We start from the raw sequence: 20,357 nt of genomic DNA on the forward strand, positions 1-20,357 counted from the left end.
AACCAGGTGACATCCACTAATATTGAGCGTTGGGCGGGTTAGGACAGACAAAAGAAAATATTTCTTTACTCAGCGTGTGGTCGGTCTGTGGAACTCCTTGCCACAGGATGTGGTGCTGGCGTCTAGCCTAGACGCCTTTAAAAGGGGATTGGACAAGTTTCTGGAGGAAAAATCCATTATGGGGTACAAGCCATGATGTGTATGCGCAACCTCCTGATTTTAGAAATGGGTTATGTCAGAATGCCAGATGCAGGGGAGGGCACCAGGATGAGGTCTTTTGTTATCTGGTGTGCTCCCTGGGGCATTTGGTGGGCCGCTGTGAGATACAGGAAGCTGGACTAGATGGGCCTATGGCCTGATCCAGTGGGGCTGTTCTTATGTTCTTATGAGACTTGGGGGCTGGTCCAGGCTGGGACAGGGGAATAAGATTACAATATGCATTGCTGCTGCTGAGATCCACGCCCTCCCTCCCTGAACTGCCCCCTGCTCAACCCACTCCCTGCCCTAATCGTCCCCTGAACCACGCACAACCCACCCTCATGACCTCATGTACCTGCTCCAGTACAGACTGGGTGGACTGTTGGAATGCCCACAGCGTTTCCGATCAGGAGATCCACTGCCAGATTGGGTTGTTTGATTGCTTTTATTTACTAATCAATACACTAGTCATTCTTTCTCTTTCACTCATTCCCAGTTCCTCATATAAGTGTATAACATCTTAGTTTCAGAGCTTCCCAAGTCCTGTCACTGTAGCAACTTCTCTTTTCTTTCCCATGCCAGCAACTCCCAAGAGACATCGTTAAACTGGTGCGGTGATGATTTAAGATACAACTATATCTGATTTCACACTGAATAAAATTCTGCAGGCTCTTCACTCTGGGAAAAATTATGCAAATAAAAAATCTAGCACATATTTTCCTATATGCATAATATATCCCAATATATAAGGTAATTCTATGCATACTATATCCAAGAAAGTATGCAGTTGTTTTTCAAGCACTAGATGTGCAAACCAACTGGAAGATTAAAGATAAAAGACAGTCCAATCTTATCCTCTGCCACCAATGCCAATGCAACTGCACCAAAAAGGCTGATATGGACAGGGAAGAATTGAGGTAGGGACCAGGCAAACCAGGTTGGGAAGGGTACAGTCTCAGGGACTGTGGTGCTGAAATCCTATCCCCCTTTTCTCACTGGACATGCTTCCAACGTTCCTCAGACTTTCACCAGCTAAATAGCTGGCATTGGTCCATGGAGACCCATTAGAGGCCAGGCAGACTACAGAGAGGTAACTGAAAAAGAATTTACCTATCTCTCCCAGGCCAGTGCACCGCCCTCTCCCACCATAACACGTAGACCTATGTGGGGGTTAGGGCTGGGACATTGTATAAAGGTAGTGTACACTGACATTAATAAAGACATGAATAACAATAGTGTACACAAAGCAAATCAAGGACACTATACATTTTACTCCTATTTTAACTAGTTTTATCTATTTTATCTATCTTCCCACCAGGTAGATAGGACTCGTTAGCCTGGGAAGGCAACTCATCTGAGAGAAGGAAAACTCTGATCCCAAACCTTCACTGCCTTGTGGCTGCATCCAGTTATGGAAGAGGCTTCGGGAGTCAACCTCAAGGCAAAATTCGGAGCCGGAGTCCCTGAGGCAGTTCACGGCTGAACACAGTCACGTTCTGGCAACTCCTGTGACGCCGCTGGAACCAACCGTATTGGCCTCTGCCTTTCCATTGGACCATTTCAGCAACTTCAGTGGAGAGGGGGGATTTGCTGCATGGGTAACAGTCTATCCTCCATATCTACTTTACCCAGGCTTCGCACACTGGAGAGAACACTCTGTTCCAGAACCACCATTCAGAGCGCAATACCATAGTCTTCCGAGACTGAAGGATGCCAACAACTCTATCTAGTTTTTGAGGCTTCTTAATGTCCAAATTTGAACTATTTCAAAGACTCTTGTGTAGTCTGATGCACACACGTTTCTTCTGTATGCACAAGCTTCCTCATATACACTTTCACGTTACACTTTTCCATTGAACTGAATGAGGAAGACCATGTACATGAAGATATCCTGTGTGTACATTACAACTTCCGTGCCTGCAAGACGTCACTGGCTTGGGGCAAGCACTCACCTTTTCAAGATTTTCTCCACAATTCAAACTACAATCTGAGTCAGTTAAAAATTTAATGCAAGGTTTTCAGAGCTCCAAATGTTGCACCTGCCGCCACCGCCACCCCCCCTCTCTCTCTCTCTCACACACACACACACACACACAAACACATAAAGCATGTCCTTCAACTTTAATTATTCTAACTAGCATATGAGGCATTTCAGTCAGTGCTGCTTACAAGTCAGACTTTGAAGTTAAGAGGACCCAGGGTAGGCCAAGAAGTCTGCCTTGCTGGTTTCATGTGTTGGGGAGTTACCCTGGAGGAAAATTCTTCAGAACACTTCCTGCAGTACCAGTTGTACCAAATGGACGAAAGCCATCTATTTCTAGATATGATCTAGGCTATGTACGATTGTGATTGTATCCTGCGGAGCCTTTTTCTGCAGCAGCCAAATCAGGTTATCGTGGATTGCCATGTGGTAAAAGTAACATTAAAACTCCTCCATCTCCTCAACATGGTCCTAATATGAGGTGGGAACAACTCAGTTGCTTTTAATTAAAGAAACATGAAGTTGGAGAGGGCTATTAATGTTTTAAACATCACACGTAGTTTGGTCCTTAGTTCATTTTCCAGACCTGGACTTTGTAACGTTCTCTTTCCTGTTCACACTCTGGTTTGACAATTTTGTCAGAGCTATACTAGGCAACTGACTTATATTCCAAGTTCATTTTTCCCCCAGATAAATTACATGAGAACTCTTCCTCCTCCAGCCAGATAACACATGCACATGCAAACACATACATACACCCATGGGGGTGGCTTCCTGCTTTATAACTAGGCTGGAAAGCTGATAAATTACCTGCTTATTATTGTTATTTAAAAAGTTTTCTATGCCAATACCAATTTTCAACAACAACAAAAATGTTCTCTGAGTTGTTTTGCACAAAATTGCTGGGGGGGGGGGGGAATGGTTTTCTGTCCCAGGGGTACTTAGTCTAAAAATAAAAATACACAAGAAATACAACAGTAAATAGTCTTCGGAAAAAAATGCTAGGCAGATACGAACAGGGACAATTGTTTTCCCCTTGCTAAATATAAAAGAACCACCACTTAAAATGTGTCTCATTAGCCTGTTAGTGGGGAAGTAATTCCACAATATGGGGGTAAAAATCAGAGACAGAAACCAGTGCCAGACCACAGTTTATTCAGGAATCCCTACCTCTCCACCTTGCTGTAAGTCAAGGAGATGTTGCAACAGCCTTCACTATTTGTAGACTCCCAAATGACATCATCACATACTGAAGTTCCCAGACTATTCATCAAAATAATTGATCCTCTGGCACACTTACGCTGGCACATTTACACTAGATTCACATTTGCAGTGAGCCCCTTTCAAGTCAATATACAGTATATGTATAGAAAATGAGAGTAAACAAGTTCCAGACTTCTATATTCATGCAATATCACAGGCAAATACATAGCAAATATCTTTCACTGCAGAGATTTCACAGGAGGAGGCAAACAAAGAGAAGAGTAAATGAAATCACTGCCCATATGGTGCTTGAATCTGACTCCTGACTGGAGCAAAGCAAAGTATCCCTCTAGATTCAGGCTATAGCAGGAGTAATTCCCTGATAGACTCCCAGATACTTCTCAATTTCTTGTTTGCACACTCTGTGGCAAGGTTCAACCCTCAGAAGTTTGTTGAAAAAAGGTATAGAACACCAAGGAGACAAATCTAATTATTATTCATTACAGTAATCATGTATCATCAGTAGCAGGCATCACTTTTCATGCACTCTAGTAAAAAAAGTTCATTTTAATCATTTTAAGTAGCTTTTGCCAGCCTCACCCCATGCACGCAGTATTAAAACCTCCATTAATTTCTAATTAGCATGCTTTAATTAAAAATAATACATAACTGTTTTCAACAATAGCATTTATATTTGTAAAGGAAAATTCAACATGGTTCTGTTACCAATAATAAACGAATTCCAGCTATTCAGTGACTTAACAAATGTCATAATCAGAAGCCAATTATATCTTTTATAGAAAGATTATGAGAGGGCAAATAAACCAAAGAGCCAACAAGGTGTGACGGTCTGGAAAATACAGAGAAAAGAGCTGCAGAAGAAGGACACCCTCTTCTTCTTTCCTACCATCTACATAAGTCTCCAACAGCACAGTGTCAGCTAGCAAGATGGTGTGCTGATTGAAACTGCCAGCCACCATAAAGGAAGGAGACAGTCTGCTGAATGGTAACCTGCTGAACATTGCAAGGGAGGTAGGAACATTTCAGTCAGCAGAGCACAAGGTCTCAGCTGCTAACTGGTTATCAGCACCCACTGTTGTCAGTGCTTCATGCTCACACCATGCATCATTTGCTTACACAAGAAGTGCCACCTGCCTCCTGATCATTGCTTGCAAATGTGAACTTTCCCTGTGCCCTTGATTGTCCAAAAGAAATGGAAGTGGTTCATGCCAGAAAACCATCTCATTGGTTGCTGTTGGTCTCCTACAATGAATTTGCAAATGACAAGTACTATTCACCATACCCTCATCAGCTTTCAACCTCATCATATAAAGGTAATGAGACAGCTGACCAAAGTTACTGCCAAAAAACTGCTCTCCACTTCCCCTACCCTTGCTGATGGCCCACCAAACTCTCTTAACAATAACACCGTCCAGTAAAGGATTCAACCTGCAGTCCACCCGTAGAAGAAACATTGTGTACTTCTACTGCTATCCTTAGAAACAGGACATGACAACTTTTGACAAAGAGCACCAAGTACTGCCAGAGAAGAATAGTTTGCAATTCCAAAAAATAAAACAAAACAACAATACAAGTTAAGTGACCAAAAGAAAATAAATAAGTACACATAATATTTCTGCCTTCAAATGTTAAAACTGTTTGCTCTCAGAGGTAATAGTAAATTATAGTGTATCATATACCAATTGTATTAGATGCACCTACAGCATTTTGCATACAACCAGTCATTATTTCAGCTTAGACTGCTAATATCTCTTTGTGACTGTTCCGAATATTCTCATAAATCATTCTCAAATGTTTTAGTAAAGTTTAGGATCCAGCTACTTTGTTTGCTTTGGAGGCCTTTCAGTTCATCATATAAAGGATAGGCTTAAAAACAACAAGATGTGAGAAAGTTAATTAATGTGGATTTTTTTTTTTTTAGTGTTATGGCCCAATCCTGACTAAAGAGAGCACCAGGGGAACACATGTTCTGCAGGCACTGGCTGCCACAAAAGTGCCATTCAGTACTTCGGGACAGCACAGGAAGGCAGCATATCAGCAGGAAAGTCAGAGACTTCCTGTGTGCCAGAGCAGGTAAGCCCAGTGAAGGGAGCAGGATGGGGGGAGGGAGTTGAACAGGGCAGGGGAAGGGTGGAACAGAGAGGAAATGGGTTGAGGTGGGCAGATCAAGCCCAGGAGGGGGCAGGCATGGCAGTGGCAGTGTGCACCAAGACAGGGCCTAGGAGAGGGGGGCAAAGGGGGTAATTTGTATCTGCACCCAGGGTCAAAAGGGGGGCCCTAGAGCCAAAGGAGGGGGCCCAGAAATTTCCTGGGATCTTACATTTTCCAGTCTATTCAGACTTGTTGCCTGCACGGGATGCTGGAGACACTACCATGACTGAGGTTGCTAGGGACACTACTGATGCCACATGGGTGGGTAGACCTGGGCTCCAAAGACTTTTCCACCTGTCTCTACACTCCCCCAACCCTGTTTCGCCCGTCCCTGCCCCCATTCTGCTCACCCGTCACCACCCTCCCCTGCTGTTTCACCCCTCCCTCTTTGCAAAGGGGTCCAAAAGAAACTTTGTACCCTCTGATAAAATTCCTCCCAGAGGCCCTGCACCAAAACTAACCCACCTTCCCAGGCCTCATCCACCTGCATGGATCAATGTGGACTTGTGCCAGCAATATTACTGGTGCAGGTCCAAGTTCACCCATTGTGGCTGCTGGGGCTTACCAGAGGCAAGGGAACAAATGTCCCCTTACTCCAATGTGAACTTCAGCAGGCAAAAATTTCTTATGGGATGCAGTGCAGCCCACACCAACACCATGGCATCACTGAACAAGGATTTTGGAATGATTAGGTTGTCAGCCATACATTTGCTGTTATTTCTTTTATCCATATGAAAACATTTGAGGATTATTTTACATTCTGATTTTAGCAATACAAATTGATAGGCTGGGTTTAAAGATTTAAAGCACAGGTGTCTGAATTCCAACGCAGAAGATTCCACAGAAAAAATAGTACAGTACTTTCATTCCTTTATGCATGTGTATGTTGTATATACTGTACAAATAATTAACATTCACGTTTGAAAAGTTGCACATGATGCAACTCTTTGCTTAATTTTAATATGTTCTAGCAAGATCAAGCAGACAATGCCAAACTTCATCAAAAGACACACGTAGCTTGTTGGAAAGGTGGATATCTATATATATAATCAATTTTTACTCTTCGCTCACAACAGGAGAGGAAACTGAACGCTTTCCACATGCGCTGCCTCCGATGCATTCTCGGCATCACCTGGCAGGACAAAGTTCCAAACAACACAGTCCTGGAACGAGCTGGAATCCCTAGCATGTATGCACTGCTGAAACAGAGACGCCTGCGTTGGCTCGGTCATGTTGTGAGAATGGATGATGGCCGGATCCCAAAGGATCTCCTTTATGGAGAACTCGCGCAAGGAAACTGCCCTACAGGTAGACCACAGCTGCGATACAAGGACATCTGCAAGAGGGATCTGAAGGCCTTAGGAGTGGACCTCAACAAGTGGGAAACCCTGGCCTCTGAGCAGCCCGCTTGGAGGCAGGCTGTGCAGCATGGCCTTTCCCAGTTTGAAGAGACACTTGGCCAACAGTCTGAGGCAAAGAAGGAAGGTCCATAGCCAGGGAGACAGACCAGGGACAGACTGCACTTGCTCCCAGTGTGGGATTGTCACTCCCGAATCGGCCTTTTCAGCCACACTAGACGCTGTTCCAGAACCACCATTCAGAGCGCGATACCATAGTCTTTCGAGACTGAAGGTTGCCAACAGAGCAGGAATGAATTTTTACTTTTGGAATTTATAGCTGCCTTTAATGATGCTCTGTGTCTATGGCTGGACAAGACTATAAAAATCAAATATATAGGTAAAGAGGTAAAATAGGTAAAATTCATTATGTCCATTTTGTCTCAATTTAGAAAACATTCCTAAAAGAATACTTTCTCCAAGAGTTAAATAAGGCAATGGACAAGATTTCCAGAAAGAAACAAATGATGAAGGCCCAAGGTTTGAATCTCTTAGAGAACACTATAGTCACTTCTGGTGCCCTTCATAAGTACCAAAGAAATAAATCCTTAATCCTATTTACTGTATGCTCATAATGAAACTTGCAGTCACATCAGCTGGGTCAAATATACTGTATATTTTTTTTGCATTCATTCTGTTAGGGGAGTCAAAGGCAGCTGAATAGCAACTTATGGTGCAATCCTATGCATATTTACTAAGAAATACTGTAAGTCCCACTGAGATCAGTAGGATTTCCAAGAGAGAACCCAATCCTATCCACACTTCCCTGGCAGTAAGCCCCATTGACTCAAATGGGACCGACTTCTGAGTAGACATGCATAGGATTGGGCTGTTAAGCGTACATAGATCTTTAATCAAAGTGAGGTAAAATAACGGAAGCGAAAAAGTCATTCTTGAACAGGAAGGGTCTGTATTTATATTCAGTACAACACTAGAATTTTAGGAAAATTATCTTCATGTAGATAACTTACAATAAAATATTTCTGAGTACAATGATTTACTGAAACATGCCCTCCAGCCATTAGGCTACAAACTGGCTGCTTTACTACCCACACACTCTTGTTCAGGATTGCAAATCTTTACAACCTTTTACATTTGTTTCACTGTTGCATGCATTTTTCTATAAAGTCACAGACATTGGGCAACACAATCCTAAGCTACCTGGTGCCCAGAGGAGCAGCAGCACCAAAATGGCTATGGTTGCTGAATCTTATGGGCACCGCAGTAGCTGCTGAAGTCTCAGACGGTACAGAGCTCCTTGCACTGCTAGTGCCTTAAACATGCTTTACAGCACGTTTACAACACCCAGCGCTGGCACTGGAGTCAGTACCAGCGCTGGGAGGGTTTAAGGATTGGGCCCAGAGAGCCCAATCCTATGCATGTCAGAAGCAAGTTCCACTATGGTCAATAGGCTTACTACCAGGTAAGTGTGGATAGGAATGCAGACTGAATCTCCTGAAGCCTTTAAGGACCTTCCTTTCACATGCTTGTTTTCCAACCTACTTCCAAATAGCAGGTCACACCCTCAGAAGCAACACCTGTATCTTAACAAAAACAAAACAAAACATAATGTTGGACAGGTGACATACATGTCTGTTTAGGACAGCAGATGCACCTTTGACTTGCTTCCCAAAGTGACCATGGAGTTAGTTACGTTTTTTTTTTTAAACATTTGCATGAAGTACAGTGACAAAATGTAACAACAGCAGCAAGAATACTGGGGTGACCCCACTGCACTACCAAAAACACATGCAGCTCAGCCTTTCTGCAGCTTTTCGAGGAGGGAAGCTGGGAAGGAGGTTGGGTCTCTCAGTATGATACAGGCCAAGAGTATATCAAACCAGTTCAGCCTCATGAGGGGCGTGGATGCCATCTCTCCATTGTGTGCCTATTCAGCCACTCCTGAAAAGCTCTCCAAGGCAGCATGGGCAGTGCATTCAATCCTCCCTTCAGCCACAATTCCAGTCCTGCACAAGGCACCACTGTCTTGACAGATCAGCTAATGCAAGCATGTGCATCATTTACACACAGAGCCAAAGAGCGTAAGTGGAACGTTGCCCTGAAAGAAACCATGATTGTTTCCACACACCCTGCTTCAGGGCCTCCTGACATCGAAGTGGTGGGTGCCCAGCCCCCTAAGCCCCTTCCCAGCTTGCCCATCTGCCTGGCACCTAGAGCCCAAGCCTATGCATCTCAGAAGTAAACCCCATAATAGTCAATGGGCTTATTCGTAGGTAAGCGGGGATAGGACAGCAGCCTGAGAGCCCAAGCCTAGGCAGGTCTACTCAGAAGCAAGTCCCATGATAGTCAATAGGGCTTACTTCACTGAGAGAATAGGATTGCAGCATGAGAGCCCTCTCCTAGGCATGACTACTCAGAAGCAAATCCCATTGCAGTCATTGGGCTTACTCGAGGACAGGCTTGCAGCCCAGCCTTACCTCCAGAGCTGCCCGAGCTGCAGGATGTGGACGAGGGACTGCAGGAGCCAGACGCAGAAGGCGCAGGAGGCGGACCGGCTCTTGGGGGGCCCGATGCCTCCGGCGCCGCCGGGGCCGCCGCCTCCCCCCGCTCCGCCGCCGCTGGTGGTGGTGGCGTTGGTGGTGCTGCTGGTGCTGCTGCCGGTGGCGTTGCCCTTGCTGGCGGTGGAAGCCTGCCTCTGCGGCGTGCCGGGCCGGGCGCCCTGGTCCATGTCCCCCGCGGCCGAGCCGCTGCTCACCAGCAGCTTGGTCTCGCCGTGGCCGCCGCCGGAGGAGGACGAGGAGGCGGCGGCGCTGTCCTCGGCGCTGAAGTCGTGCGCGAACCAGCGGAAGCTGAAGACCTGCACGGAGAGCGAGCCCAGCAGCACGAAGAAGAGCGTGAGCCCGAACCACCAGCGCTGGCCCCGCAGGTAGTAGTCCGCCGCCAGCCAGAGGTCGGTGCCCACGTCGGCCAGGTACACGGCGGCGGCGGCCACGATCCACAGCCCGTCCCACAGCGAGTAGCGCCGCTGCTCCCGGCCCAGCCGCAGGCACAGCGACGACGAGCCCCCGCCCGAGCCCCGCGGGCCCTCCGCCGCCCGGCCCCCGCGCCCGCCCCCGCAGCAGCGGCAGCCGCCCCCGCAGCAGCCGCCCCCGCCGCGCGCCTCCTCGTCCTCCGCGCCGCCGGGCAAGCCCGCCGAGGGCGCGCCCGGGGCCAGCGCCTGCACCGAGCCCGAGTGCTCCGAGTTCTGCAGCGGCGTGAACGCCACCTCGCCGCCCTTCTTCATCTTCAGCCGCCCCCCGTCCGACTTCGCGGCCATGATGCGCTGGGAGGAGGCGGCGGCGGCAGGGAGAGGCGCGGGCCGGGAGCGCCCTCGCCGCCCCCTCCCGCGCCGCCGCGCTCTCCGCTCCCCGGCTGGCTGGCTGGCGGGCGCGGTGGGCTGGGCGCAGGCACCTGCGGGCGCTGCCGGAGCCTCGCCTGCCTGCCTGCCCGCCTGCCTGCGGGAGAGCAGCTCAGCCGCCCAGCCCCGGGCAGAAGCAGCCTGGGGAGCGCTCCCCGCACCAGCGCATCCTTCTCTCGGCCTGGCCCGCCCCGCCGCTTTGCCGCCGCCGCCGCCGCCACCCAGCTGACTGACGCCGGGAAAGAGGATGACCTCATCCCTCTCCCCCCCCCTCACACACACAGCCCTGGCGCCCGGGAGGGGGGAGGGGAGGCGAAGACACTGGGGAGGGGGCACCGTGCAACAGGGCGAGAAAGGACTAGGGGGAGGAAGCGCAGAGCCCGACCACGCTGGGAAACGGGGGGGGGGGGACCCGCCTGCCTCCCCCAAAACTGACAAGGAAGGCTGAGGAAAGCGTGACCCCCCCCATAGCAGGGTGCCTGGGTGGGGGGGTGGGGAACGTGGTGGATCTGAGGCTGGCTGGCTTCGACTGCAATCCTAGCCACACTTTCCTGGGTGTAAGCCCCACTGACTATAATGGGACTTACTTCTGAGCAGACATGCATAGGATTGGGCTGTTAGTCTACCATGTGGACCAACCCTATGCATGTCTACAAAGAAGTAAATCCCATTAGTGTCAATGGGGCTTAATCCCTGGAAAGTGTGGATAGGATTGGGCTGTGAGTGCCCAAGCCTATGCACGACTACTCAAAAGTCCCATTAGTGTCAATGGAGCTTACTCCCTGGATAGGATTGGCCTGTGAGAGCCTAAGCCTATGCATACCTACTCAGAAGTAATTCCCATTATAGTCAGTGGGACTTACTCCCAGGAAAAGTGTGGATACGATTGGGCTGTGAGAGCCCAAGCCTATGCATGTCTACTCAGAAGTAGTCAATGGGGCTTGCTCCCAGGAAAGTGTGGTTTAGGACGCAACGCCTATGCACTTTTCCCTGGGAATAAGCCCCACTGAACTTCCTCCTGGGTAGACATGCCTAGGATTGCCCTGAGATGGAAGGAAATGGAATTTTGGTGGGAAGAGACCCTGTGTGTGTGGGGGGGGGGGTATTCATGAGGCAAAGGGGGAAAGTGCCTCTGGGGTGAGCTGGAATGCCCCGAGGTCGCAGGGTGGGTGCATCCTTCTGTGCCGGGCATCCCGGGCCACAAGCAGACCGAGCTGGACTGGCCGAGCGCTCCGGAGGCTGTCCACTGGGCAGGCGTGGAGGGGAGCCAGTCAGCAACGTGTGGGTAGGACCGGGAGGAGAAGTAGAGCCAAGCCAATCCTATCCACACTTACCTGGGAGTAAGCCACATTGACTACAACGGGACGCACTTCTGAGTAGGCCCCCCTAGGCTTGGGCTGCTAGTTGGGGCTCCCCAACGGCGGCGCCGGAGTGCCTGTCCCTCCCTCCAGAGTCTCCCGTGCGCGAGCGGGAAGCAGGTGCAGCGGGGGAGGACACGCCTCTCTGGGATACGGGAATTCTCTCCCACTTCCCGGCTTCTCGGTCCCTCCGAGCGGGGGGGGGGGGGAAGGCACAGGTGGCGGCCTCATTAGCGCCGCTTTGTCACCTGGGGGGGCTGAGGCCTTTCGCAGCAGGTGGCGCCAAGAAGGTGGAGGGGATGATGCTCGCGCGAGGCGGGCGATGCCGTAGGCGAGAGCTGCTTCCCTCACACGGATGCATTAGGTGTGTGTGCCAGGAGCGGAGAGGGGGCGGGCGCCAGGAAGCCTTTCTTGTCTCGGTGCCAGCTCCGCACTGGTGGGGACCCGGAGGCCGAGTGGTGGGGGCGCGTCGCGCGCGCTGGAAGCAAGGCTGGTGGAGCAGCAGTGGCGTAGCCTCAGGGGGCCCGCGCGGCGTGCAAGCGGCCCCTCCCCTACGGAGCCATTCCGGGCGGGGCGAGTAGCCCCGCCCGGAATGGCTCCGAAGGGGAGGGGCCGCCGCGGGGGACCTCCCTGCAAAACTTAGCGCTTTGCCCTCCCTCCGGCTACGCCACTGAGCAGCGGCGGGAACGGGCCTGTACAATAGGCGCCCTTATCCGCTCTCACACAAAGCCCAGTGAGCGATCCCCGCCTGGAGCCAATGACGCGGGACTGGAGACAGGCATGTTAGCAGGCTGCCCGCAAGGAGGGCTGCCCGCAAGGAGGCTGCCAATAGCGCTGCCCGCAAGGAGGGCTGAGGAGGATTAGCGCCTGCCTGGGGAGGCACACGGCCCCCAGGCCCACGAAGCGGGTCCGGCGCCTCGCAGGGAAAAGGCAGCCCGCGTTGTTGAGAGTTGAGCAAATGCAAGAGAAGGTGCGATTCTCCATTTCAGGGGCTGGCGGTGGGTGGGGAGGCAGGTGAGGCAGAGCCTCCCGCTGGAGTGGATCGAAAAGCGCTGCCACCGCGTGAGACGCCCAAGCACTCACAACCCATGCGTTCTGAGTTCTTGGGCTCCTCACACAGCGGCAGCACTTTTTGAAGGACTGTGGTGGGGAGTTAACCCCTGGGACTTAACCCCTGGGGGGCTGGGGATAAGAATAGGCCCTCAGTTTGGCTGTATTTGTCGTAAGAGGCGACTAAACAGCCACCGGGTAGATGGGACTTGTCAGCCTGGGAAGGCAGCTCATCTGAGAGAAGGAAAACTCTGATCCCAAACTTCCACTGCCTTATGGCTACATCCAGTTATGGAAAAGGCTTCAGGAGTCAACCTCGAGGCAAAATCCGGAGCCGGAGTCCCTGAGGCAGTTCATGGCTGAATACAGTCATGTTCTGGCAACTCCTGCAACGCTGCTGGAACCAACCGTATTGGCCTCTGCCTTTCCATTGGACCATTTCAGCGACGTGGAGAGGGGGGATTTGCTGCATGGGTAACAGCCTATCTTCCATACCTACTTTACCCAGGCTTCACGCTCTGGAGAGGACACTCTGTTGCAGAACCACCATTCAGAGCGTGACACCATAGTCTTTCGAGACTGAAGGATGCCAACAACAGTGGTGGGGAAGCTGTGCCTCACCTGCCTTCCCAGAGCACATGGGTTGTGAGTTCTTGAGGTGGGGAGGCTCTGCCTCACCTGCCTCCCCACAGGGCATGGGTTGTGGGTATTTGGGCGCCTCACAGGGCCACAGCACTTTTTACAGGATTGTGGTGGGGAAGCTCTGCCTCCCCAGCCTCACTTCTGGGGGCAGGTTTTGCCTCACCTGGCTCCCCATACACCACATGTCCCTGCTCCAGTTACACCTCACTCATGCTTTGCTGGGGGGGGGGGCGCACATCCTGAGGCAGAGCCTGTCCAAAGAGAATCACTTTGGATCAGGACGTGAATTAACACATTTGGATTCCACCTATTTTAGGTTCCAATCCTATCCAACTTTCCAGCGCTGGTGCAGCCAAGCCAACGGGGCATTTCTGCATCCTATGGTTGGGGCAGTCATGGAGGCCTCCTCAAGCTGAGGGAATGTTTGTTCCCTGACCTCAGGGCTGCATTGCTGGTGCTGGAAAGTTGGATAGGATTGGGCCCCTAGTCACACGATCAGTTAATGATTGGGGCCATTGGGGGCAGGGCTCAATTTTGTAGATTAGGGCTGGTGGATGAGGAAATAACCAGCTTCTGAGCATGTGCAGAGTGCACTTTCTTCATCACCAGGGGACTGCAGACTGTTACCATTAATCTGGAATTAGGTAGCATGTTTACTAGGTTTAGACTTCCATAAAAACCTTGATTCCTAATTATAGTTTCACATGCGCGCGTACACACCCCCATAATAGGTATCTTCCCACATCCATGTAGGTCATCAAACAATAGCAGCTGCATTAAACCACATACTGGTGTGAAAAGACCATCACTTACAATGGAATTGGGGTCTTGGGATACACTCAGATGGGATGTTGAGACTGGGATTACCAGGTTTAGGGCCCAGTCCTATCCAACTTTCCAGCACCAGTGCAACCGCAGTGCAGCCCCGAGGTAAGGAACAAATGTTCCCATACCTTGAGGAGGCCTCTGTGACTGCCTTCCCACCACAGGATGCAACGCATGCCCCCTTGGCACTGCTGCACCAGCACTGGAAAATTGGATAGGATTTTGCCCTTTGTTCTTTATGATGCTTTATGGAGATGGGGATTCATGTGGTAGTATCAATGATCTATAGTCCATTTGCATTTTCCCATGTGGCAACTGTCACATTAGGTAGCAGAGAACATTAATATTAAGAACAGGTACAACAGAGCACTGACTGTTAGTAGCACTGCTGCTGTTCTAACTTTTCTCATACCAGATACAACAGAAAACAAAAACAGGAGGAGGAGGAGGGTGATGAAGGAGAGGTTCAACCTACTATATCTGCCATGTGGAAGGAACATTGAAATTGTGCATGTGACTGCAGGCAGAAAAATCAAGGACTGGTTGAAGCAACAAAGAGCCAGAACCTTTGGTGAGAACTTAGGCCTGCCACTGGAAGTAAGTTTAAAGTTGACATCATTTGCATTTCCAGGCACTGTGATTTAATAGTAAACCCCAAGGCACATTCTCAAATGATAGTAAAGTTGACTGCATTGACATATTTAGGGGCACTTATGAAAAGAGAACTGGAAGGGCCACCTGTTCCAACCACTTAGCTGGAAAAACAAAGGTATCCAACCACAATTACCACTCAGCCCTAGAAGTCCACAATCCTTTTCAGGAGATCAGCTCAGACCTTAAATAGCTTGATTCTTTACAGATATGTCCACAGATAGTAATCAGTAACTCAAGCTCTGTGTGAGAAGAAGCTATATGCCTTTTCTATTCACACTTTCAGATGTTCCTCTTCTTCCATCTCAGTATTCCCACAAAAGCTGCTTCTCTCCTTTGGACACACTTCCAATTTCACTATCACTTTTTCTTGGAAGTACTAAGTGCTTCTGATCTACAGTCCAATCCTAACTAAATCCCACCCCCACTATGCAGTGCATGCTGTATACTGGGGGGGGGGGCAGTTCAAAGGACTCTTCAAGGTAAGGGAACTTTTGTTCTCTTACCCCAGGACCATACTCTCCTGCCCCAATTTGTCTCCTCAGATCTACACCAGCTATTTTGCTGGTACAAGTTCTAGGAGTGTAAAGGGGTCAGGAAATGGGGTTAAGATCTGGCTGCCAAGGACCTCTCTCATTCCACTGCCCACTCATCTACCTGCCCCCTCCCTGCACAGAATCTCCCCTATTCCTCCTGCTCCCCACTCTTTTCTGCCTACTCTCCACCACTGCCGCCAGCTTATCTTCACTGCCTGAGGTAGTGAGCAGTGGGCCACCAGCACTGCTGCCATATGTGGCAGCAGACCCAAAACAGCCACAGGTGGCATGCTGCATTCACCACTGAATGGCTATTTGTGACAGTGGAACTGTGTTTTGCTGCTATAAAGGGCAGCCTAGTTCTAGATAGGACTAGGCATTTGACTGTGCTTCCCAAATACTGTGTTGTCATACTACTGGCCTTGTCTTCAGAGCTCACAAGAACTGACTCTGTTGCATTATTTTAATGGCTTTTCACATTCAGAACTGGCTACATGTACACAGTTCCTCTTCCATTTTGCTATATCCTGTTAATCATATTTCACTTGGGCAAGAGAGAAATGGTTCAGCCTTATTAAGGTGTGATAAACAATTGAAGAGATTTGCATAAATAAGAAACATCAAAACCACCCAACCAAAAGAACCCTCAGTTGAGGGATTGGCAGCTTGTATACCCTCATCACCAGACAGGTGAGACTGCTGGCTGTAACTGTGGTCTGGGTTGGTTTGTTTACTAGCTTGCTCTGCAAGGGTGTATTTTACTGGTTGTAAGCCACCTTGGGCATCTTAATTTTTAAAAATTAAGTCGGTGTATAAATGTTTTAAATAAATGAACACAAAATCAACACACACAAACCAGGGAAAGACCTGCCCAGAAAAACATACAAACTAAATTTTGACAATAGAGAGAGGGAAGGGAAAAAACAAGCAAGTGAGGAGCACAGATTAAGGAATGAATGTGAGAGCATCTACGTTGGCCTAAGGTCCAGTGAGGGATGAAGATGGTCATAAGCTTAATGAGAGCTTTTTGAGAAGGGGTTTCAAATTTAAGGGAAGAAAGAAGGTGGTAGCATGTTTGTTCATGGGAGGAAGTTGTGCACAAAAAGGGAAGCATTTCATTACCCCAATTCTCTGAATCAGTGCTATTTACTTTGCAAATGTACTCTGGAATAATGACATTGTGAATGACAGCTGCGGTCTGTAAACACAAGAATTAGTTCAGACTAAAATGAATTGTGTCCAAAAGATTATTCTAGCACTCCACATTTGCCTTCAATTTAAAAATGAGAACACTGATTACAATTTCCATTAATTCTTGCAAAGCCTCTCTCTCTTTGCAAATTGCTCATGTATATCTGACAGCCCAATCCTAACCAGCACTGGCGCAGCAGGGCTGTGCAGTCCATGAAGCAGCCAGAAGGTCTCCAAAAGGGACTTTTGTTCCCTTATCCCATGCAAAGCCCCAGCCTGCTCAATGGGGCTACTCGGATTTGCGCCTGCCAAATGACTGGCACAAGTCCGAGAAGCCCTATGTCGGGCTTTCAAGCCCAGGAAAGGGGATAGGATTCAGCATGTGCCAGCATCACCAGTCCTGCCCTCTGATGAGCCTGATCTGCCCTTGAACTTGCCCCACCCCTGCATGCCCCTCCTACCCTCCCCTGCCACTGCACTGCCCAGTGAAGCATACCTGCTCCATTGGGCACCCTTTAGGGATATGGTGCCAGTAGGATGGTGCAGGCCTTCCCACTGGCGCTCCTTACTCTCATGCTGTTGTGATGCACTTTATGGTACCTTTATAACACCCTATGCTGGCACAGCAATCACTGCACCAGCACTAGGGGAGAGTAGGATTGTGCTGTGAGTTAGATTTGACAAATGCACAGCCCAGTGAATTGATGAGCATGCAGTGAATTAATGTATTCACAACATATAGTTCACAACCCAGTTATTTTACAGCAGTCTCTGGTTGTAGTCTCTGTTACTCTCTGTGGAAGAAGGCAGGGGTTGGGTCCAGTCCCATGTGCCTCTCTGTTCTATGATTTAGTGATGGATAATCCCAGATATAGTGAGGATTTTGTGTTACATAGGTACAAAGGTACCTTTTGTGTACAAAGGTACATAGTCTTAAGCTTCAGTTGACTTAGGCTCCAATTCTGCTGTCGCCTTGGGCTGCTGGACCCCGTGTTCCAACAGTGCAATGCACTTTTCAGTGGCTCAAAACCCAGGCCATTGTTGTGAGTTGCCCGACCCCTGGTGCAAATGGAAAGAGGCACAGCGTGTGTGGTAGCAGCTCTAGAAGGCTCAGAGCCCAATCCTTTGCATGTCTACTCAGAAGTAAGACTCATTGTAGTCAATGGGGCGTATTCCCAGGAAAGTGTGAATAAGATTGTAGTCCCTGCAGCAGGCACCAAATTGGCAGCAGAAGCTGGAAGGGGGAGGTTCAAGGATGTTCTGGGTTGGCGAGGGCAGAGTTGGGGAGTTGGCCAGAGGGGGATGCTGTGCTGACTCCAACACTGCAGCTGAATTGGTGCCAATGCAGAGGGATAGGTTTGGGCAGTCAGGGTGCAACCCTATTGCACTTACCTGGGAATAAGTCCCATTACTTATTTAATGGGACTTACTTCTGAGCATATGTGCATAGAAATATGAGAAGTAAGATTTACAGTGCAATCCTAAAAACAATGTGTGTCAGTGCAGGCCCTCTGCTTCGGTTCAGGGGTGCCGCAAACATACCATAAAGAATGTTTGTGTCAACACATGAGCAGTTTGTGCTGACACAACGACATGTACCAGACTGCCAGTGCTAGATCCCAGCCCTGCACTACCCAAGGAAGGTGAGTGTGTGCCTGGCAGCACAGGGGGTTGGAGAGGGAGGTTGGAGGGCATTCCAGAGTGGGGGGTGGGGAGGGGTGTTTATGGTGGGGCAGTGTGGAATGGGGCAGTGATCAGTAGTGGCAGCACATGCTGTATCCTAAGCCCTATTCCTGGACCCAGCAGCCCTACATGGGCTGCTTGGATTTGCACCAACTAAATAACTAGCAGAGATCCAAGTAGCCCCATAGGGCAGGCTGGGACTTGACACAGGGTACGGGGAAAAATATCCTCTTAACCCACAGTGGCTGCCAGCTGTCTCCCAACCTGCATTGGATACAGTGCAGGGCATGTGGATTGGGCTGCCCGTGAGAATGGACTTTTTGCTCTTTTGCCTCTCCTCTGGTACTTTATTTTCACTGGTGTATTATAGTGATTTTGTTTTGTTTTTGCTTTGTTCTGTTTTAGCAGTTGTTTTTATTTCATCTATTTTCCCAATTATCTTTACTTGGAAAAGCATTTGTTTAAATCCTAAGCCATTCTCTGTTTTTCTGTGAATGTTGATCTTAACCAATTCAAGTCCAAATTCTCCATTTTGATCTAATTTTCTAATATCAAGTGACTTTTTTCTATTACAACATCCTCAAATTCTCACAAACTACCTTTCCTTCAGGGTCACTGGCGTTGCGCGGGGGGGGAGGGTGCCGGCCGCACCAGGTGACGTGCAGGGGGTGACGTGCCCTGGGGGGAGGACATGCTAACATTGCAGGGTTAGGAGCTACCGTGTCATGCCATACACGGTGGGATGTGGAATGGCCAGCGGAGTGCAGTGAAAAAAACAGAATTGAAATCACTCCTTTCGTTCAAAAGTTATGGCCAAAGAACCGGAAAGAAAAAATGCATGGAAAGTGAAAGTGAGCCATAGCGCACGTTTACTCGTGAGTAGGCAAACTTGCCATAGTCCGTTGGAAAGGGCAGGCTGAGAGGAATCCATTGACACTACAATGGTCCCGATCCAATGAATGCAGGCCCCAAAAAAACACCTGAGGAGCTCCCCACCAGCTGCAAATCTGAGCCCTAAATGAAGCCACGTGGCTGCGTTTACTTGCAAGTAGGCAGACTTGCCTTAGTTGAAGCAGGCTGAGAGGCTCCAAGGACTTCAGAATGGTCCTCATCCAATGAGTGCAGCCCCCAAAAACACCAGAGAAGGAGGTTCCTCCCTCCCAGCTGCCTCCCTCCCAGTCTATGGAGCCCTATGGAAAGCAAAGCAGCCTCATGTCGTGTTTACTCATGAGTAGGCAGACATGCCTTGGCTGGTAGTCAGGCCAGGCAAAGGAGAATGTGAGGACACCAGAAGGGTCCTGATCCGATGGAGCTGGAGTGCAGCAGAAGGCAGCCTCCCCCCCCCCCCAAAAAAAAAGAATAAAAAAGAGGCTTGAATGGTAAGGGGAAAGTTTTCTATTTTGCACTTACAAAGCCAGGTGGGTCTTTATCTGGATATGCCTGAAATAGAAGAACTTTAAGCTGGGCACTGGGGAGGGCTGGAAATCTCACTGATTCTTTTTGGGGGGTTGTTATTGCAGGCAGACTACAGAGTAAGCCCCACTGACCACTATTGGACTTACTTCAGAGTAGACATGCATAGGATTGGGCTCACAGGCTGCAATCCTACCCACACTTTCCTGAGAGTAAGCCCCACCACAATAGGACTTACTTCAGAGTGGATTCACTTGGTGGAACAGGACTGGCTCCCCCTTATTTAATTATTTTATTTTAATTTAATTATTTATAATTTATTTTAATTGCTTGATGATGTCACTTCTGGCCATGACATCACTTCCAGTGGGTCCTGGACAGATTGTCATTCTAAAAAGTGGATCCCAGTGCTAAAAGCTTGAAAACTGCTGCAATAAGTCGTTAGTAAGTTGACATGGGGTGTGTGTGTGTGTGTGTGTGTGTGTGTGTGTGAGAGAGAGAGAGAGAGAGAGAGACTCTACATGTTTTCAAAATCACTAAAATTAGAATTTGGAAGAATAATGCAATCATGTTATATATCAATCAATGCGTAATTTCGTGCAGAATGCAATGAAACAATCCACATTGAAATATCTGTGTTCTAACAAAAGGTACAGCCAAAAAACCGGTGGGGGCGGGGTGATGGTACAACCTGGGGCA

The 20,357-nt window shown here is 49.1% G+C and overlaps 1 protein-coding gene across 1 annotated transcript in view; it reads right to left on the reverse strand.

Moving 5' to 3' along the window:
- XKR4 (XK related 4) overlaps window positions 1–10,228 on the reverse strand; it is a 187,562-nt gene extending 177,334 nt beyond the window's left edge. Inside the window, exon 1 of the mRNA XM_066625831.1 lies at window positions 9,390–10,228. Coding sequence (XP_066481928.1) covers window positions 9,390–10,228 — 839 coding nt within the window. The remainder of the gene's footprint in view (window positions 1–9,389) is intronic.
- Between the last annotated feature and the right edge of the window lie 10,129 nt (window positions 10,229–20,357).

This window comes from Tiliqua scincoides, chromosome 4 (assembly GCF_035046505.1).
Source record: "Tiliqua scincoides isolate rTilSci1 chromosome 4, rTilSci1.hap2, whole genome shotgun sequence".
NCBI lineage: Eukaryota > Metazoa > Chordata > Lepidosauria > Squamata > Scincidae > Tiliqua > Tiliqua scincoides.